This window comes from Panulirus ornatus, chromosome 66 (assembly GCF_036320965.1).
Source record: "Panulirus ornatus isolate Po-2019 chromosome 66, ASM3632096v1, whole genome shotgun sequence".
NCBI lineage: Eukaryota > Metazoa > Arthropoda > Malacostraca > Decapoda > Palinuridae > Panulirus > Panulirus ornatus.
This window is the reverse complement of record NC_092289.1, coordinates 14880778-14903801: the sequence shown is the minus strand read 5'-3', so window position 1 is coordinate 14903801 and position 23024 is coordinate 14880778. Positions and strand designations below refer to the sequence as shown.

General features: G+C 51.8%; 1 protein-coding gene across 3 annotated transcripts in view; it reads right to left on the bottom strand.

Moving 5' to 3' along the window:
* The window catches only part of ec (ubiquitin specific peptidase echinus), a 363911-nt gene that overhangs the window by 248950 nt on the left and 91937 nt on the right, over nucleotides 1–23024 (bottom strand). For all 3 annotated transcript variants that reach the window (XM_071658538.1, XM_071658536.1, XM_071658537.1), the window contains exon 2: nucleotides 18769–19402. In XM_071658538.1, coding sequence (XP_071514639.1) covers nucleotides 18769–19317 — 549 coding nt within the window. In that variant the 5' untranslated portion in view covers nucleotides 19318–19402. The remainder of the gene's footprint in view (nucleotides 1–18768; nucleotides 19403–23024) is intronic.

The following is a 23024-nucleotide window of genomic DNA, read 5'->3' as shown; positions in this document are numbered from 1 at the left end:
TCAGCCAACCCCACAGACGCACAACCACAACAACACATGACCTCACCAGCCAACCCCACAGACGCACAACCACAACAACACATGACCTCACCAGCCAACCCCACAGATGCACAATAACACATGACCTCACCAGCTAACCCCACAGACGCACAACCACAATAACACATGACCTCACCAGCCAACCCCACAGATGCACAACCACACATGACCATCAGCCAACCCCACAGACGCACAACCACACATGACCTCACCAGCCAACCCCACAGATGCACAATAACACATGACCTCATCAGCCAACCCCACAGACGCACAACCACAATAACAGATGACCTCATCAGCCAACCCCACAGATGCACAATAACACATGACCTCATCAGCCAACCCCACAGATGCACAATAACACATGGCCTCATCAGCCAACCCCACAGACGCACAATAACACATGACCTCATCAGCCAACGCCACAGACGCACAACCACAACAACACATGACCTCATCAGCCAACCCCACAGATGCACAATCACACATGATCTCATCAGCCAACCCCACAGACGCACAACCACACATGACCTCATCAGCCAACCCCACAGACGCACAACCACACATGACCTCATCAGCCAACCCCACAGATGCACAATAACACATGACCTCACCAGCCAACCCCACAGATGCACAATAACACATGACCTCATCAGCCAACCCCACAGATGCACAATAACACATGACCTCATAAGCCAACGCCACAGACGCACAACAACACATGACCTCATCAGCCAACCCCACAGACGCACAACCACACATGACCTCATCAGCCAACGCCACAGACGCACAACCACAACAACACATGACCTCACCAGCCAACCCCACAGATGCACAACCACAACAACACATGACCTCATCAGCCAACCCCACAGATGCACAATAACACATGACCTCATCAGCCAACCCCACAGATGCACAATAACACATGACCATCAGCCAACGCCACAGACGCACAACCACAACCACACATGACCTCACCAGCCAACCCCACAGACGCACAATCACACATGACCTCATCAGCCAACGCCACAGACGCACAACCACAACAACACATGACCTCATCACTCACGAATTAATGACCTGCAAAACATAAACAATAAACCACGCCTCCTGCCCGGCGACGCGACAATGACCCTTGTGTCCAGGGGTGGGTAAGGGCGATCACTGCCCGCCCCACACACCGTGACCCGTTACTCGACATGGAATCCAGCACAGACCTGGATGCCCAGGGCCCCTTCCAGCCGGCGGGAAGAACGAACCCTCCCACACCTCACGCAAAGCCCGTATTCCTCCGTCGAACCACTGAAGAAATCGACTCTACGTGCCCGGGGAGCCTGGTCGGCTCACGGCAAGAGGGGGCTAAAAGCCACAGCCCGGGGAGTTAAGGGCGGGTGTGCTCCACCGCGGGACGGGAGGGCCGACCTTAACATCAGGGCGCTCCCGTGGCGGCCCAGCTCCCTGGAATGTATGGCCTGAGACCTTGTCAAGTTCACGGCAGCCAGAGGTGGTGCTGCTGAGAAAGAGGTCAGCCCAGCCCTGAGAGAGAGAGAGAGAGAGAGAGAGAGAGAGAGAGAGATGTATGATGGTTCCATCTATATTGTTCTCAGTATTACAGAGAGAGAGAGAGAGAGAGAGAGAGAGAGAGAGAGAGAGAGAGAATGTATATGATGACGGTTCCATCTATATTGTTCTCAATATCAAAACTCTTAATATATTAATGTTCCAATGATCTTCACTTTTTATACGTGTGTGTGTGTGTGTGTGTGTGTGTGTGTGTGTGTGTGTGTGTGTGTGTAATTACCTATGTATACTGTAGAGAGAGAGAGAGAGAGAGAGAGAGAGAGAGAGAGAGAGAGAGAGAGAGAGAGAGAGAGAGAGAGAACTAGGCTTGTGTGGGACACACCCCTAACCCCCCACACCTCCTGAGATGACATAATCCTTTACACATCTTTTGAAACAAACGTCCCCAAACCCCAGCCAGCGTCCTCACCCAGCCACTTCCGATCGTCCACCCTGCTCTACCCAGCTCCCTCCCTCACTCACTACATCCTCTCCAACGATGGAATCCTACCCTGCTTCCCTCTCGGAAACCCCCCTCCACATCCACCGTGCCAAATCGACTCAAAATATGTTGAAAGTTGTGATCATCTATCCCAGTCCTTCCTTCCTCTTCCTCGTTCTGGTCGACTTGGTTCCATCGGCTTCAGGAACAGTCTCTCCTCCTCCTCCTAGTCGACTCTGTTTCCTCGACTTCAGGAAAAATCTCTCCTCCTCCTCCTCCCTCCTCTTCGTCGACTCTGTTCCCTCGGCTTCAGGAACAGTCTCTATTGCCAGCTTAACAAGTCCCTAAGTCAGGTGGTCAACCGGGTTCACATGTTACATAGGTCAAAGTATTTCTACTTAACGCCACAAAATCATTGTACTTATTACTACTTACAATATTTAAGTGTCACTTCCCTTATGCCAACACTTTTCTTCTTCTATTTCCGGGTGCACACTGTGAACTACGCCTTCCAGCACTTTTCCATGTCCACATCATGATATATCTCTCTCCCATCTGCGTAATCAGAGACTTCAGCCTCAGTGCTTTCAGCCAGTCCCAACAGAATTGGATTTTTACAACAGCGCAAGATAATCAGATAATACATTTGCATACCTCCTAACCACGCGCGTGATCCCGTGGACACTGCAACCCACTTCTTAACAAATCTCCTGCCAGGTACGGTGACCAACGCCTCCTGGCAGCCCAGAAACACGAGGACCCTCCCTTCTGCACCCATGGCACCTACTTCTTCAGTACTACCCAATACAGATGAACTCTGGTCACCTGTTCTATTATATCACGAGCCATGCGTGGCAGTAACCCTAACCTCTTTAGAGAGAGAGAGAGAGAGTAGATCAATGTAGTGTTTACAGTCGCATTTCTTTATACAACAGACTTCTTACTCCTCCTCCCGAACTAGTGACTCCTCTACAACACGTGTCTGGGCAAGTACAGTAATCGCTATTTCAGTGCACATTCCTCAAGTACGCACGGTCAGGCTTCATCAGCCAGAGGGCCAAGCGGTTCAAACAGATCAGGATGACGGAACGGTTCGTCTGTGTCTTCTGTGATCATCTTGAGGCTTCCCACGGAGTCCCTACCCACCTTGGGGTCTTGACTGCTGTGGGGTCATGATGTATCCTCTACTATTGAAATGCGCTTTGAAGCTGGAGAAACTGTACTTCCGCTTTGAAACTGCATTTCCCCATTGAATCCGTTTCCACTTTGAAACCGTATTCCCGCTTTGAAACCGTATTTTCGCTTTGAACCCGTATTTCCGCTTCGAACCCGTATTTCCTCGACGCCCTGAAGGCCGCATTTTCTCCTCTGCTTCAGAAACCCTCACCCTATGACATCCTTCAGTCTCTATCTACTCTACGAGTGGTAACATTCTATCTATCTACTCTACGACTGGTGGGGTAACTTGACCCTGGCAAATAAATAACTAGATCAGTCTCATGAATACATCGACCTTATCAAACTTTATACTTTTTTCAAAAACTTTCGTCCTCGTTCGTGTCAATGCGCTGGCTGGCTGAGAATCATCCCCCCCTGTCATTGTCCAAGAGACGTCTCTACCTACATTGACATCCTTTACTGAACCCAGTCTCTCTCTCTCTCTCTCTCTCTCTCTCTCTCTCTCTCTCCTCCCTGATCCTCATCTCTACCAATCCAACCCCTCTCTCCCTCGTCACAGAACCTCCTGTAACACCTTCTGTACACTCTTGACTCCATTGGAATCCCGGCCTCACAGATCGCATTATGTCCCAGAACATAAGATTCAACTGTGTGTGTGTGTGTGTGTGTGTGTGTGTGTGTGTGTGTGTAACTGTCATCCTTGTGTCTCTTCTCCTCTCAGGATCCTACTGTTACCTGGTCACAGATCACAGATTCAAAAGCACCAGGAGGGTGGTGGGGAGGTGTTTACATATCTGAAGGAGGAGGGGGGGGGGGATATATCACAGCGTTTCGTAATTCCGGGTGACTGAGCGTGAAAGACGAGGTCAAGTACTGGTTGTGTGTATAGGCCTGTCGACCTCGAGCGAGTTCACAACACGTCTGGTACAATACGTCATCCTGAAGACACTCTCTTAACAAATCTGCCATGTTTCTCTTCCTCTATACAAAGCCGGTGTCCCCCCCCCCCCCCCCAGCAGACATCCGTGTGCATGTGTGTGTGTCTGTGCGTGTGTGTGTGTGTGTGTAGTTAGCTAGTAGTATCATAGCATGTGTGTGTGTATGTGTGTGTGTGTGTGTGTGTGTGTGTGTGTGTGTGTGTGTGTGTGTAATTACCTAGTAGTGTTATATCAGGAGGGAGTTCTACACTCGTGGGGTCCCATCTCTTGATACCCTCGTATTATACAACTTCCTAAATCTACGTATATATTGCCTGCTTTATCCATGTCCTCAGTCACTCTGTACCACTCATCCGTCACCCATGTACTGTAGAAATACTTCTTTAACATTTCTTTTTGCATTTTCTTGCTTATTTCACGTTACCTCCTCTGGCTGTTCTACCCTTGCATCTTTCGAAGAACAGTTCACTGTGTACGTCATCGAACCGGTACAAAAGACTTAGAAAAAAAAAAAACTGTGATCAAGTCACCCCTGACTCTTCTCCTGTCAGAGGTGGACAAATTAAAGCCTCCAGCCTTCTCCAACACCATAAAAGTACACTTAAATTTTCTTTTACAAAGTCTCTTGCTTAATTTTACGTTATGTCTCCTGGTCATGTCCCGTAGGTGTGTGTGTGTGTGTGTGTGTGTGTGTGGAGGGAGGGAGGGAGGCCGGGTGCAGGAGGAATGTACAGAGTGGTAGTGACCTGTGCGGGGGGACGCGACGTACCTCTGTCGCCCTGGGCTCCTCCTCCTCCTCCTCCGCCACTCCCCACACTATACAGTACTGCTCCTCCCGTCTCCTACACTGTTACCTCCGACACTTCTGCTACCACCACCTCTCTACACCTACACGCTACACTTTTGTCTTCACTGCTATCTTCTATACAGCCGCTAGCTTCACTGCTATCTTCTATACAGCCGCTAGCTTCACTGCTATCTTCTATACTGCCGCTAGCTTCACTGCTATCTTCTATACCGCCAATGACTACAGTGCTAATCTGGTATACAACAACTGACCACACTTTTCCTATGTACTGCTGCCAGGCCCACCTGCTCAATCATCTCCTATATCGCTTCCGGCTACGCTAACATCATCTACTCTCCCCTTATGCTCCCGTGCAGCGAATCGTCCCGCTACACACACACACACACACACACACACACACACACACACACACACACACACACACACAGCTGTTACGCGCTGTCTCATCACTACCTGTATCGATCCCTATTGCATGGAACAACCCATTTCACCCTTGCTGTTCCCTCATTCCCTATTGCACTACATTCCTATTACACAGCCACTTAACCTTTAAGCTGGTTTCTGGGGTTATCCTCTTCAAAACCCACACACAACATCTCGGTCTTAGAGCCAAGCCACTCCGTCGCTGCCTTAATCATGTTATCAAGTAAGGTCGTGGGCCTCAGGTCTCCCTTATCTATCCCCCACAACGAGGTGGATCCCCTTCAATAAAACACCAAACCCACAGTCTGTTTCTGGCAGTTGTCCACTGGGTGGTTCGTAATGTTTCTGACCACCTGTTGGCAGTGGAGCGAAAAATACAAAAAAGACGAACCACCAACTGATCGTCCACCTCTGTGGCACCATAAGGCACCAGTGGCCAGACACTGCAGTCAGGATCCATCCATCCATCTCTACCCTGCTGATCGGGGATCATCATCGGGTGCTACATAACAGCATTAAAGAGAAAAAAATTAAACATACATAAAAGTATATTCTTTTTTACAGAGTGCATCAACGAGAGAGAGAGAGAGAGAGAGAGAGAGAGAGAGAGAGAGAGAGAGAGAGAGAGAGAGAGAGAGGTGCCAGATCTAAGGGGTAAGCGGCCGAGGCAGACGGGTGGGGAAGGAGGCAGCATTCCTGGCACCCAGCGGGTCAGGTGACGAAGGCGCTCTGACGCCGGTGCTCAACCACCCACCCGCCCTTCCCCGCCAACCCAGCTCCTCACCAGGACCACCATCCCCATACACACCCTCTTCGTCAGGTCATATTATCCTACCCTCATATCTTTTTATTCGCTGACGCAAACCACTTCAACCCTCCGTCCCTTCTTAGAGCCCGTTTTCCCCTCCCTCCCTCCACACACACACACACACACACACACACACACACAATATCGCCCTGCCCATGGCCTCAGCCTAGCCCTTCCAGTATGGTTGGTCCTCCTTCGTGTCCAATATGTCTGGTCTCTGCTCTCCGTACACACTCCAGTGGTCCAGTGTAGCTGGTCTCCTCTGTGCCTCTCCTCCAGTGGTCCAGTATAGCTGGTCTCCTCTGTGCCTCTCCTCCAGTGGTCCAGTATTGCTGGTCTCCTCTGTGCCTCTCCTCCAGTGGTCCAGTGTGGTTATTCTCCCCTACCCCTGGCTTCCCTCCAGCGGCACAGCATGAAGCCCCTCCAGTACACGTACTTTGCTCCCTGACTGAGCATTTAGTCCATCTTTGCCAGATGCTCGCGACACACACACACACACACACACACACACACACCCGTATAGCGCATCTCTTCTGGCGTAACAGAAGCGCGAGACTGTACAAACTGAAGGCGTTGTTAAGCAGAGCGTCTACGTTAAACAACAGCGTATAATATGCGTCTGGGATCCGCGTCTGACCAACCCGCCTCGCGTCAAACATCTGGCCGTCACGCTCAAAGCAGTGAGGAGCACGTCTCTCCCAGTTATAGGGCCACCACCTCACCCTCACCCGCGCGGTATATACATAGGAATGAGGGTTGCTAGAGCCCACCACACACACTAGCCGACCTCAGGCCTTCACCAAGGAAGGATGGTCGTACAACCACATGTGTGGGGGAGTGTGTGAGGGTCATGTTAGTCCTTCCCTGACGCAAACAATTCCAACCCTCCGTCCCTTCCCAGAGCCCATTTTCCCCTTCCCTCCCTCCCTCCACACACACACACACACACACCGATATAGACATATATTTCAAACGTGACTTTGTTCATGAACCTATATATATATATATATATATATATATATATATATATATATAGAGAGAGAGAGAGAGAGAGAGAGAGAGAGAGAGAGAGGGTGCTTTGAGGAAGAGGGATAATGAGAGGATGAGAACAGGAAAAAGTAATGAGCGTAACAATATATACTATGCAAAAACCTTCGCCAAAATAAACATAAAGCAGTAAACTGGCCAGTGAAACTCAAGGAGCCATGCTAAAATTTGGCGTGAACACGCCGCCGCAGGAGGAGGCCCGCCGAACCCTTGGCTAGACCCGGCGTGGAACTCGGTATGCACGTCGACCCGTGTCAGATCCTCCCATCGATGGAATCGGAGGCGATCTCCAGACGGATACCAACATACCAGACAACAGGGGGCAAACAGATGTGAGGATACGAGGGCGAAGATATCGCCTTGCCAAATACCGTTGGAAGACAACAGGGGGCATAAAGAAGTGATGATACGAGGGCGAAGATACCACCTTGCCAAATACCGTTGGCAGAAAACGGGGCAAACAGATGTGAGGATACGAGGGCGAAGATATCACCTTGCCAAATACCGTTGGCAGAAAACGGGGCAAACAGATGTGGGGATACGAGGGCGAAGATATCACCTTGCCAAATACCGTTGGCAGAAAACGGGGCAAACATATGTGGGGATACGAGGGCGAAGATATCACCTTGCCAAATACCGTTGGAAGACAACAGGGGGCAAACATATGTGAGGATACGAGGGCGAAGATATCACCTTGCCAAATACCGTGGGTAGACAACAGGGGGCATACAGATGTGAGGATACGAGGGCGAAGATATTACCTTGCCAAATACCGTGGGTAGGGTTGGATGGCTAGTTAGGCCCTCTACTTCTATCCTAATGAGGGCACCAGGAGGCTCACTCAAGACGGGGGAGGACAGCGTAAAGTCCAGTGGCCTTAGAATGTCTACCTGAAGCCACTAAGGTGCGCCTGTAGTAGTGGTAGTAGTAGTAGTGTTTCATTACCAGCGCCAAACTCTCGACGAGTCCCTCCACATATTCTCCACCTAAAGCCGGAGTACTACTGCGTCAGGAGTGGCGGTGGGGTGAGGACCAAGCTGTGTTGCATGACGATCTTCCGAGTCTAAAAAAGGTCTCCATATACCACAGCCGGCACAGGCAAGTGAGGGCCCTAATCAGGGCCATCCAGTACATGCTACATACATATACCCAAGCATGAGTCAGGTAAACAGGTACCCATTCTATCGACCAAACCCCTGAAGGGTGGACAAAGCTGGTGTTGACTGCGGACCGACTGCCGTAACCAGGATTGGAACCCTATGCGCTCGACCCTGGGCGGCCCATGAATGCGTCACGGTTCAGGAACGCTAACTGCTACGCTGAAAGTAACGTACGAGAGGCACCTCCTCCTCTCTGATAATCCACACAAATGTGTTCTTTAGGGTAAATGCGGAACGGCATTGCAACCTCTTCCTCCTCCTCCTCCTCCTCCTCCTCGCCAGCCATACAAACGTCCACTGACAACCCTCAACATATATTCTCACGAAAAGAAACGAAAAAAAAAAAAAAATCTGACACCATCATCCACTATTCACAACAGTCCACCAGGACCTGTGTGGAGACCTGTGGAAACTCGATTAGGGGAGGGGGATGGAGGGAGCCGACCCAAAGGTAACTCAATGGGGACCTGATAGGTCACATCACGTACAGCGAATGATCACACCCTCCTGTTCCTCACCATGAGTACAGCACGTCCACGCACACCGCAAGGCATCAGTGAAAGTCACACAAGCCAAACTTAGGGCATAACACGGACGGCAAAACTGAAGAGGCAAGTTTGTCCAAGATGTGTGCATCGTGTGCGTTGACTTTCTCAACTTTGCTGGTGCTTAGTGAACGTCCTCCAGCCGTCATGTGATCCCGCCCGGACTGACCATCACAGATCTTTACGAACATACGTTCCCTGGGCGAGAACCAATACGTCAAAAGACTCAAGTGCTCTCTCTCTCTCTTTCTCTCTCTCTCACCGTGTGACCCTCTCACTACACACACACACACACACACACACAGAGTGAGGGAGTAAGGAGGGAGGCAGCCGAGGTACCCCCAACACTTAGTCTTCTCGTAAGTAGAATTCATTTCCTCATCATATTTACTCACGCTGAGAACACGTGATCAAATCAGCAAGGGAATACATACACTCATGTACACCCGTCTATGTACGTGCTTGGTGCTGAGGCCAGTGTACGGGTTTATGAATGGTGAGCAGTGAGCGAGGTGTGTACACGGCCAAGGCTGGCTTAACCTTGCTCCAAAGGCCTTCGTCCCTAAGCCCCAAGGGCCTCGACCACGTCCCTGGGTGCCTTGACCCTCAACACCAAGGCTCAAACCCCTTCCCCAAGGGACTTCGACTCTGTCCCAAGAGGTTCAACTTCAGTGGGGGACTGGACCCCGTCCTTGGGGAGCTGCGACTTCGTCGCTGAGGGCCCTCGACCCCGTCACCCAGGGACGTCGACCTTGTGACCCCTGTCCTCGCTGTGCCACTTCCCCTGCCCCCGAGGACCCACTCTCCGTCCCCGGAGGCCACTCCCCCGTCCTTAGACGCCTCTACCCAGTACACCACCACACCTTACACCTTCGCTGCCCTCGAACACACGCTTTGTTCCTCAGTAGGCCAACCTCTTCCCACACGTCCTCTTGATCTTGTATATACCAAATCTTGGAGCGTCCGCTCTTACCCCCTACGACTCCGTCTGGGAACCAACCTGTCCTGTTTCCCCTTCAAAGCACTTCAAACTGTGTTTGACGCGGTAGAGGCCAGCGGGCAGGCAAGAATAAGTTACCCTTTTGACAACCAAGCTGGCCAGGTATTTGTCCCGGTGGAGCCTTCAGTCTTACACACCCTCCCTCAGGCTGGGTCCTAATGTTTCCAAGACGTGTCATACGTTCGGTGGAAGGTGACACTCTTCCCTCACTGTACCTAATGGTCTCCCAAGCTTATCGTGTCAACAGGGGAATTTGTTTTCGTTGTAAGACTGGTAACCATGAGCTCCAGGAATCTGCAGTGTGTGTGTGTAAATCACGACACACACACACACACACACACACACACACACACACACACACACACAACCTCCCGTTTCAATTTCAAGGAACGCGAGGACACGTAGTTCCAGTGGTCCTCAGTGGTTTTAAACAGTACGTGCGAACTGGGAAAGACATCTGAATATCTGCCGATCATATAGCCCGTCTTTCGAACTGGGTTTTAAGCGTACTGTTAGGTGTACTCATCAACTCCGCTTCTCTCTCTCTCTCTCTCTCTCTCTCTCTCTCTCGTCTTGAAATTCGTAGAGTCAAGCCTACCAATTTTTTTTTCTAAACAGAGTCAACCATGGCTTCAATATGCTCACTACAACAGTCAACCATTGCTTCAATATGCTCACTACAACAGTCAACCATTGCTTCAATATGCTCACTACAAGTCAACCATTGCTTCAATATGCTCAGTACAACAGTCAACCATTGCTTCAATATGCTCACTACAACAGAGTCAACCATTGCTTCAATATGCTCACTACAAGAGTCAACCATTGCTTCAATATGCTCACTACAACAGTCAACCATGGCTTCAATATGCTCACTACAACAGAGTCAACCATTGCTTCAATATGCTCGCTACAACAGTCAACCATGGCTTCAATATGCTCACTACAACAGAGTCAACCATTGCTTCAATATGCTCACTACAAGAGTCAACCATTGCTTCAATATGCTCACTACAACAGAGTCAACCATTGCTTCAATATGCTCACTACAGGTTGTGACATCTACCTCTTCCGTTACACAGTAGTATCAGTTTATCCACTGCTCTGTTACGAGTTTTTCTTTCTTCCCAACATTCCCACTTACAGAAACCGGAATAGCGTTCGACCCCGTGAAAGAACAGGTTAACAACTTCACCACTGAATGACTAGAGTCACACACGGGTCTTTTACGAGTGGATTCCCACAGTCACATCGCCAGCCAAATGCATGACGGTCGTAATTACGGGGCGTACTACGTTCGAGGGAGGAGTGTCACACGGAGAAAAACCACACGAATCACCGGACTTACGAGAGATGCTGCGACGTGTCTTGTGACGAAGTTGTCAGGCCTGTCAAACCTCACACCCATCCCAGGTTACGCCGCTCGTACGCCTGTGGGAGCGTCGCCTTCCCACTCTACATCCTGAAGTTCTGCCTTCCTCTTCCTCTCATCTCCCTTTCTCCCTCCCTCCTGCGTCCGTCCGATCCACCTTCGCCCCGGATGGCGGGGTAGCGGGGCCGGGCCAGCTACAAACAGGGAGCGCCGCGGGGCCCGGCAGTCAGGTGTGCCCCGGGGCGGCTCCCACCCAGCACGTCGGTACGCACCCTCAGCACGGACACGTCGCCCGGACGAACAGCAGCCCCGGCCGGTCCGTGCGCGCCCCTCTGAACCCATCGGACCCACCACCTCCTCTTGGGAGGCACGTACAGCAAGGCGGCTCCTTGACGCCTCCCACAGCTCCTTAGGTGAGGACAGACGTGGCCAAAGTGAGGGACACGTAGGTCACCTGCCGGAGGGAACGGCCGGCTGGCTGGTCGGCTGCCTGCCTGCCTGCCTGCCTGGCTGGCTGGCTGGCAGACCCTTCAGGGTACACCTCACGCCCGCAGACATTATCATCATGTCTTACGGCAGAGGTGGGGTATCAGTCCTCCGTCCCAGGTCTGCTGAGGCCACGGCTCTTGGTGATGAGTAGCATATCTACCAAAATCTGGCTGTGTCAACTGGTATATATCGCTCATTTACGGTGCTGCTCCAAGCCCCGCTATATATATATCATACCATCGACCTAAGCGAGAAATGAAGTAAGGAACAAAATCAGGATTACCATTTACCGTCGCGTCGAAATCCCTTCACTACGACCGGCACCTGTACAAATGTTCCGGTACGACACTTTACTGTCACGTCCTGCCAGGCGGACGATACACATCCCTGAGGGTCACAAGATCCCGAGCCTCAGTCACCTCAGAGGCTAGAGGAGTGAGGTTAGGCTGGGCCTAGTCTGGGCTTAGTCTCCAGGATTCATGTACGCTCTGAAAGGGGGCTGGGTAAGGCCGGCATCCTGTTCATACCTACCACATATATGTTAATCGTACCCCACAGCCCCGCCTGCCACACAGAGAACACTTCCTATGCAACCTGACCATTGAACAAGCATCTTAACTACCCTCGGCCACCATTACCGGGTCTAACACACAGCCCTTAACTGAAAAAAAAAGGAAGAAAAATCAATAGCAAAAAATACGCACACAAACACGTCGCGATGTACATATAAAGAAGACACACACACACACAAGTACTACCTACACACACACGTTCACGCCCGTGTCTTAACCCGAAGCCTCGACTCCCTAACCTGTCGCCGCCCAGGGCGCGCGGCTAATTCATCAAGTCACCACATCTGAGAACCCTCGCCTGGCGCAGTGCCCTCGGGAACACTGTGCCATACAAGACCACCACCAGCATATCATTTGCTTCGCTAAGCGGGCGGGCAATACACCACACAGTCCTCTCATATTTGGCCAGACACCCCTGCAAAGAGGTGTAGACAGAGGTAGGCAAGGGCCCAAGCAGTCCATCTACCACGGGAGCACAATGGGGGTATACAGTGGATGGGTGAGTGTACAGTAATCATGTACATTTCTGAACATGTACAGTCCCGGCCACTACCAGCACCAGCAGAGCCCCCAGGTGATGAACACACTCTTTCACATCTGGTGTGATGATTGTCAAACCACTCGCTGCGTGCCCCAGGGGTACTGCTGTTGGTATACGGTCCTCCTCCCTCCTCCTCCTCCTCCTCCTCCAGGCAGTTCTGGGTGCCCATCAGGTCACTGGTAACCTCCTGAATGGCATATCTGGCGATGGTTTGTGGTCACAATAAGTCTATGAGACAGCTCGACTCACATGTCACCCTTGATCCTAACGTAAAGATCCTCGAATATGACGGTACGACCCTTGAACATAGTACGACCATAGAGCATGACGGTACGACCCTTGAACATGGTACGACCATAGAGCATGACGGTACGACCCTTGAACATAGTACGACCATAGAGCATGACGGCACGACCCTTGAGTACGAAGGCACGACCCTTGAGTACGAAGGCACGACCCTTGGGGAGGATACAATGGCCAGGCCTCTAACCTGACATAAGGGGCAGAGGTCGCGTCATTATACCCCAACGGTCGATCCACAGTTGCTCCAGGTATTGACTGAGCAGCTCTCAGCAGTAGGCCACCTTCTCCACTCCGTCCCAGGAGCAGAGCACCTGAGAAATGTGTACTAACTTACGTATGCATCAGCAGATCAAATCCTCAGTGGAAACAACGGAGCCATTGACCATCAAACCCTTCATGTTGAGAAACTATTGCCCGTTTTCCATGTCTGCGGCAGATTCAAGGACCCACTTTAAACCTCTCTTTCCGCACTACTCGCTTGGCTAAGCAGTGACGACATCCCACCCCCCCCACACACACACACGCACACGCACACACACACATACACACACACGCACAATCAGTCGCTTGGGATCTGGATAACACAGTGATTGGCTGAACTTGCAGACGTGGATTGGGTAAAACCCACACACACACACACACACACACACACACACACACACACAATCCCTAACGCTTGTGGTCCCCATGGTCTTCAATGGTCCTGTCCTGGAGGTCCCTCAGTGGTCTTGTCCCGTGGTCCTGCCGTCTTTGCACCCCACTGGCCCATGTCCCATGGTCCCCATCAGTCGTACCTGGGGGTTCCCTATGGGTCCTCCTGACTACAACACTGAGGGTACGAGTGTAAAGACGTGGCCTGTGTGTGGGGGGGGGGGGGCGACCCATGACTGAAGCAGGACACGATGCAAGACGTGGTGTGTGTGTGTGTGTGTTTGGGGGGGGAGCCGACCCATGACTGAAGCAGGACACGATGCAAGACGTGGGGTGTGGGTGGGTGGGTGTGTGGAGCCGACCCATGACTGGTGCGCGACACGATACAAGACGCCCCAGGGCCCACAACACTGATCACCGTGGCAGATCCAAGGCCGCTGACCCCAGCCTGTCCTCCACCTCAACACACACACACACACACACACACACACACACACACACGTCCCTCCATCAACGGCAACACCTGCAAACCATTTCCTCTCGCTACATTTCATACAATTACCTCAAAATGCCATTAATGCGATTCCCTCAAAATTCCATTCAACTCACACTGGCGGCGAGGGTCAGTGCAACACAAGGGTGTGCCCGTGTTCCCTCACACTAACACCCCTTCCGGAGTGCACATTAGCCTTGCACGTGTGCACGCGACCTGTGCATCACTGTGCATAAGCTGGGACGTGGACGAGTTGACGTACGGCCGTGGCCGGGGAGGGCTTTTCCCACAGCCGGCCTGGGAGGCGAAGCCACGGACCACCGCTCGGCAGACTGATTAATACAGAGGCTCAGGTAATTGAGATAATTGAAGGCGGTATTGTGTGTGTGTGTGTGTGTGTGTGTGTGTGTGTGTGTGTGTGTGTGTGTGTAACAGTGGTCACGAGGACCCGACAACGCTTCGGCTGCTGCTACCTACCCAAGGGGGAATAATGCTTCAACTGCTACATATCCGAAGGGGACCACTGCTGCTGCTACATACCCGAGGGGGACCACTGCTGCTCCTACATACCCGAGGGGGACCACTGCTGCTGCTACATACCCGAGGGGGACCACTGCTGCTGCTACATACCCGAGGGGGAATACTGGTGCTCCTACATACCCGACGGAGAACACTGGTGCTGCTACACACACAAGAGGGGGACGACTGGTGCTGCTACACACCCAAGGGGAGTGGGGACCACTGGTGCTGCTACACACACACGAGGGGGACCACTGGTGCTGCTACACACACACGAGGGGGACCAGTGACGCTGCTACACACCCAAGGGGGACCATTCACTCTGCCGGCCCGTCACACACCCACTAACACACCTCCACATTCAAGAATGTCCTACATCTCCACCCTCGTTGGAACTATTTCTTCATCACGATTCTCGGTACTTCTATACATTTTTTTTTCTTCACCTTTCAGACCGTCTTCAGTGACGCCCTGTTTCACATTTCCTCCATCAAAATCGACAAGGAGGAGACAAGGGAGGTAACATCGAGTGGTGATGTCGGGGGCGGCAACCTGCCTCATACCACACCGCCCCGTGTCACGGGGCCAGGTGGTGCTGTCTTGTACCAGGGCAGGTGTGGGTCACTACCCCGAGGAGAGAACCCTCTGCAGGCAGCTCCCGCGGGTGGGAGACGAATTTAGGGGAGGGATGGAGAGATAGATAGATAGATAGATAGATAGAGAGAGAGAGAGAGAGAGAGAGAGAGAGAGAGAGAGAGAGAGAGAGAGAGAGAGAGAGAGAGAGAGGGGGGGGGGAGGTAGGGGGAACGGAATGGTACCAGTAGGATGGGAGTGGATGGAACAGATGCATGCATGGAGGGAGAGAAGGATGAAGATGGACCACAGAGTGGTCCATCTTCATCAGTCCCCTTAAGCTTGCTCTATCCTCTTCCGACACGTATTTATATCTTCTTGAGTCTCTCTTCGCTCATCCTCTCCATTTGTCCGTACCATTTCAGCAAAACCCTGTTCAGCTTCCTAAATCGTACTCCACTTACCACCACCACACCTTACTCGTACAGAATCCTCCCTTATACGATCAACTCTCCTCACACCGCAGTGTTCTCAAGCCTGTTCATTTTCTAACACATCGCGGATGTGTACTTTTGCATAAAGGCCCACGACGTGCGTCCACTCTGCACCGTCTGGATATCTATGCCATCAAACATACCCATCTTTGCCCTCACAGTGACTTCTTCCAAACACTTCTCAGTGCACCCAGGACCTTGCGTATATCAAAGATCAGCGATAAACCAATATTCAGAGAAGACCACCAATAAATCACAGGTAAAACTAGTCACGAACCACGCTGGTCAAACAGAGACCAGTTATGAAACACGAGCCAAACAGAGACCAGTCATGAACCACTAGCCACACAGAGACCAGTCATGAACCAAAAGTCAAATACAGTTACAGACCACAGGCCAAATAAAGACTAGCCATGAACCAAAGGTCAAACATAATAACCACAGGTCAAACAGAGACCAGCCACGAACCACAGGCCCAACAAAGACCTGCTCCGTCCCTACAAAAGGAACAAAGAACCGTCAAAGGCCCTGCAGAGGGCGGCCAGCTGGGGCAGACAACACGGACGTAATTACATTAAGAACCTGGCGAGGCAGACTCTCACGATGGCATTTCCGAGCGACGGATACTGTACAGGAGCACCAGCCTGCTGCAGTCTGGGAACCCTGCCCTCACGTGCTCCCGGCGGGGACGCCATGAACACCCACTCCACACCGCCCCTTTCTGTGCCCCACCGAACCTCCAATACTCGATTTTTCAAAATCCTACCACAACGTATGGACACTGTCCTTTCTATGCCGCGCCTCAACACCATCAGTTCCCTTTTCTATGCCCCGACAGAACGTCAACACTGCCCTTTCTATGCCCCGGCAGAGCATCAACACTGCCCTTTCTATGCCCCGGCAGAGCATCAACACTGCCCTTTCTATGCCCCGGCAGAGCATCAACACTGCCCTTTCTATGCCCCGGCAGAGCATCAACACCGCCCTTTCTATGCCCCGGCAGAGCATCAACACGGCCCTTTCTATACCCTAAGTCATTTACACTGTCTCTCCTGTGCTTTACCATCACTTCCTCTTTCTGTGCCCCAGCAGAGCATCAGCACCTCCCCCCCACACACACACCCCTACGCCCCAAGCCACCAAAACTTGTCTTTTCTGTGCCTGTCCAACACTGGCGATACTAAAACATCTCCCGAGTGAGACTCCGTCAAGCACATGCGACTTACTCTCCCTCCTCCTCCTCATCCCACTCCCTGCTGCTACGCCTGAGAAAGAGTATTAGAAGCCATTCCGATTCGCAGTGCCTTGTTCAGGACCATTTACGACTTTTCCCCTAGATCCTCAGATATGCAAAGCAGTTTTCAAATGAGTACTAACTCATCCGCTGCGCAAAACAGCAGGAACTACCCAGTGAGAGGGAACGGCTTAGACGTCTCTCTCTCTGGTCGTACGAGACAACGCTGAAAGCGCAGGCGACTGCGTCTCGCTGCGCAAAACAGCGAAAAAACACAAAGGGACCCAATGAAAAGCAGATAACATCAAAGACTCCAAGCATAAATAGGCGTTATCACCGCCTGTGTGTTTAGCTAAGGCTTGAAGGGCTTCCCCAAGCAGGCGACAGGGCGTCGTCACTCAGGGAGATACACACCTGTTGTCAGCAGCAGCCCCACCGTTTGTTTATCTTCAACGCCACCAGGAGGCGGACGGGGTCAGCGGATGGAGGCCCGCCTGCCGTCGGGTCGACTCGGGTTAGAATCCTGGGCGCAGAAGTGGGTTTACAACGAACCCAAGCGTTCCTTCTTACCTTCAGCTCGAGTATATATATATATATATATATATATATATATATATATATATATATATATATATATATATATATAAGTCATGGTACATACATATAAGGTTGAGACTGAGCAAAACAAAATTCTCGCTCCCTCTCTCTCTCCACACACACACACACATACACACACACACACACACACACAGGAAGATCATATACCTCACCAGTAAGCTTTAGGAAGGGCGGAAGGGGAACAGTATAAGGGGGCGGCTGTCAGCCCCTCGTCAATTGGCGTCGCAAACCCAGCAATTACGGGAGGCAGCTCCCCCCTATACAAGTCGAGGCCTCCCTCGCCATTGTGTGTACCTCCACAACCGATAGTGATAATCGGAAACCCCTTACGCAGGGGTTGTGGAAGGGGGGAAAGGTGGTCTCCTCTCGGGTCTCGAGTAGTGGGCATGGGAGCTGGTCACCACCACCCACTCCCACGTCGCTGCTGCTGCTGCTGTCCCTACCTGCACCCACGGCGTGCTGTGGTGACAACCCTGGCAGATGGGACCACCACCCTCCCCTCGCAATGCTACCTTGCCGCTTAGTGTGTGTGTGTGTGTGTGTGACTATTCTCAATGGTAACGTCCAAGTCGTCTCTCTCTCTCTCTCTCTCTCTCTCTCTCTCTCCGGCCGTCTTAATGGTCACCCACAGTGCCACCAGTGGACAGCCTCCAACACACTACGTACCAACTTGCCAACAATATCTTTTTTCTAAGTGGGTTCGCAAGATCCCTCCCCGCTTCAAGGGGGTGGCGGGGAGAAGACCACACTTTGCAGCGGTGTACGGTACACCTGGCCACAACCCTGTACAGTGACACTATCAGTATAAAGATGATTCAAGGGCGGTATGGTACTGTACCGGGGGATAACATGATGATGGCTCATCACCTCCGCACGTAACATACTGACCTAACACAGGCCCTCTCTAAGGAGGCAGTTCAACCCCCCCCCTTACGTAAGCATACAGACAATCCTCACCTGTACGGCGCTGTTGAGGAAGCAGTTGTTTTGGCCAGGGGCGTTGAGCAATCCCTTGGCCCCCGCCACCGAGTCCCGCGGGGAGGCCAGGTCAATGACCGCCTGCTCCCGAGGCGCCGGGTCATCGCCACTCTCGTGGGTCACGCCCCGAGGGCTGGTCAACTCGTGGCGGGCGGGGCGCAGCGTGTGGGTCAGCAAGGCTTCGGGACCGCGCGGTAGGTCGGGCGACACGTCGCTCTTCTGGTCCCAGGTGGGTCCCAGGTGGTCCCAAGAGGCCCGCAGGTGGGGCAGGGGCGTCTTGGGGGCGTCCAGTTGGTCCCAGGACCCACCCAGGTGGTCCCGGTGGACGGCGAAGCCGCGGAAATGGCGGGTGGTGTCCCTGGGTGGGCTGAGGGACATCCCGGCCAGCTCCCGCAGGGAGGCGCCGTAGTCCCGCGGGAGAGACTTGGCCACGTCCCGGTGGTCCCGCTGGTGGGCGGCGGGCACGGGACGCGGGGGCGTGATGGTGGCCATGGTGGTGTGCAGGGCGGGCGTGGGCGCGGGCGTCATAGACAAGTGGGCGGCGGCGGCGGAGGCACGCGAAGTCCACCAGTCACCAGAACTGTTGGCTGCACCATGGCACCCGACCCATCACCTGTGGACACACACAGACAACATTACCTCGTACACTCAACACAAAGTTATCGTACCTTAACGATGCCTTATCTTCCCTAAACACACGGCAACAGTTATCGTACATAACGATACCTTATCTTCCTGAAACACTTATCGTACGGTAACAGTTATTGTGCATATAGATACCTTATCTTCCCTAAACACACGGCAAGTTATCGTACATAATACCTTATCTTCCTCAAACACACGGCAACAGTTATCGTACATAACGATACCTTATCTTTCTCAAGCACTTAGCATAGGGCAACAGTTATCGTACATAACGATACCTTATCTTCCACAAACACCAGTCATACGGAAGAAGCACCTGTGACATTTCAAGAGAAGTATAATGTAACTATGCCATTCCTAACACGTGGAAGATGATTACATTTACTTCACCTACTGAAGATTACATTTACTTCACCTACTGAAGATTACATTTACTTCACCTACTGAAGATTACATTTACTTCACCTACTGAAGATTACATTTACTTCACCTACTGAAGATTACATTTACTTCACCTACTGAAGATTACATTTACCTCACCTATTGAAGATTACATTTACTTCACCTACTGAAGATTACATTTACTTCACCTACGGAAGATCACATTTACTTCACCTACTGAAGATTACATTTACTTCACCTACGGAAGATCACATTTACTTCACCTACTGAAGATTACATTTACTTCACCTACTGAAGATTACATTTACCTCACCTATTGAAGATTACATTTACTTCACCTACTGAAGATTACATTTACTTCACCTACTGAAGATTACATTTACTTCACCTACTGAAGATTACATTTACTTCACCTACTGAAGATTACATTTACTTCACCTACTGAAGATTACATTTACTTCACCTACGGAAGATCACATTTACTTCACCTACTGAAGATTACATTCATTTCACCTATTGAAGATTACCTTTATTTCACCTATTGAAGATTACATCTATTTCACTTATCAAGTCCATAATGGTGACTTCATGAACCATCAGTTTCCAATTACTTCACAACTCTAACCTCCCTCCTACAACCCACAACCTCCTGCCTACAGCCCACAACCTCTTGTCTACAACTTACAACCTCTTGTCTACAACCCTTAAACCTCCTGTCTACAGCCCACAACCTCCTGCCTACAGCCCACAACCTCCCTCCTACAACCCACAACCTCCTGCCTACAACCCACAACCTCCTGCCTACAGCCCACAACCTCTTGTCTACAACCCACAACCTCTTGACTACAACCCACAACCTCCTGCCTACAGCCCACAACCTCTTACCTACAACCCACAACCTCCTGCCTACAACCCACAACCTCCTGCCTACAGCCCACAACCTCTTGTCTACAACCCACAACCTCTTGACTACAACCCACAACCTCCTGCCTACAGCCCACAACCTCTTACCTACAACCCACAACCTCCTACCAACAACTCACAACCTCCCACCTACAACCCACAACCTCCTACCAACAACTCACAACCTCCCACCTACAACCCACAACCTCCTACCAACAACTCACAACCTCCCACCTACAACCCACAACCTCCTACCAACAACTCAACCTCCCACCTACAACCCACAACCTCCTGCCAACAACTCACAACCTCCTGCCTACAACCTCCTGCCAACAAGCTGTAATTTGTATGAAACCGAACACAACTGGAAAATAACTCGGTTTCAATGTAATTCTTCGGTTATGAAACGATTCTTTTTCATTGTGGTTATAGACCAGAAGCAGAATGATCCTGCCACCAACAACTTCCTGACCTCCAAGATCCTGCCATCAACAACTTCCTGGCCTCCAGGATCCTGCCACCAACAACTTCCTGGCCTCCAAGATCCTGCCATCAACAACTTCCTGGCCTCCAGGATCCTGCCACCAACAACTTCCTGGCCTCCAAGATCCTGCCACCGACTTCATGGCCTCCAAGATCCTGCCACTAACAACTTCCTGGCCTCCAAGATCCTGCCATCAACAACTTCCTGGCCTCCAAGATCCTGCCATCAACAACTTCCTGGCCTCCAAGATCCTGCCATCAACAACTTCCTGGCCTCCAAGATCCTGCCACCAACAACTTCCTGACCTCCAGGATCCTGCCACCAACAACTTCCTGGCCTCCAAGATCCTGCCATCAACTTCCTGGCCTCCAGGATCCTGCCACCAACAACTTCCTGGCCCCCAAGATCCTGCCACCAACAACTTCCTGGCCTCCAAGATCCTGCCATCAACAACTTCCTGACCTCCAAGATCCTGCCACCAACAACTTCCTGACCTCCAAGATCCTGCCACCAACAACTTCCTGACCTCCAAGATCCTGCCACCAACAACTTCCTGGCCTCCAAGATCCTGCCATCAACAACTTCCTGGCCTCCAAGATCCTGCCACCAACAACTTCCTGGCCTCCAGGATCCTGCCACCAACAACTTCCTGGCCTCCAAGATCCTGCCACCAACAACTTCCTTGCCTCCAAGATCCTGCCATCAACAACTTCCTGGCCTCCAAGATCCTGCCACCAACAACTTCCTGGCCTCCAAGATCCTGCCATCAACAACTTCCTGGCCTCCAAGATCCTGCCACCAACAACTTCCTGGCCTCCAAGATCCTGCCATCAACAACTTCCTGGCCTCCAAGATCCTGCCACCGACAACTTCATGGCCAAGAACATTCCTCCACCCTGTCAATCTTACAAATAAAACTTCATGTTCTCATTTTCTCAGAAGAAATTTTCCCTGTCATCCCATTTTCTATCATTACCGCTCTGGCTAAACCTCCACCTTCGGGTCTGTCCATGCCTCCCTCCCTCCCTCCATCATCACCGCTAGCGCCCTTCTCCCTCCCTCCCTCCCTAGTTCCGCTCTCCACCAACCTGGTCCACCACATCTCCCTTCCTCCTGGTCCACCACACCTCCCTTCCTCCTGGTCCACCACACCTCCCTTCCGCCTGGTCCACCACACCGCCCTTCCTCCTGGTCCACCACACCTCCCTCCCTCCTGGTCCACCACACCTCCCTCCCTCCTGGTCCGCCACACCGCCCTTCCTCCTGGTCCACCACACCTCCCTTCCTCCTGGTCCACCACACCTCCCTTCCTCCTGGCCTAGTACCACGTACACCTCCCTCCCTCCTCCCCCTTTAGCCTGGTACCCTGCAAGCCTTACTTCCCCAGTCCTGGTACCAGGTACACCTGTAAATCTCCCTCCCCTAGTCCTGGTACCCCGAGAAGCTCCAACCACTTTGCCTGGTATTCCAAACACCTCCCCTCTCCACCTCAATCCTGGTACCCCAAACACCTCCCTCGCCCAGTCGTGGTAACCCTGGTCACCTGCCCTCCCCCATAGCCTGGTATGGGGGAGAGCGGACCAAATTAGCGATGTCCATTAGATAAGCGTACACTATCCTCGTACAAGACACAATCTTGGGAGGGGGTAATCCTGTCCAGTACAGTACCTAATTACTCCGGGGGCCAACGGCTGTCACGCCCCCAAACCACCCACCCACTAGGCTTAAAGAGACCAAGATCCCATTTCCCGTTTTCCAAGACGCTTGGCTTCACGTCTTTACGAAATATTCCCATTTTCTG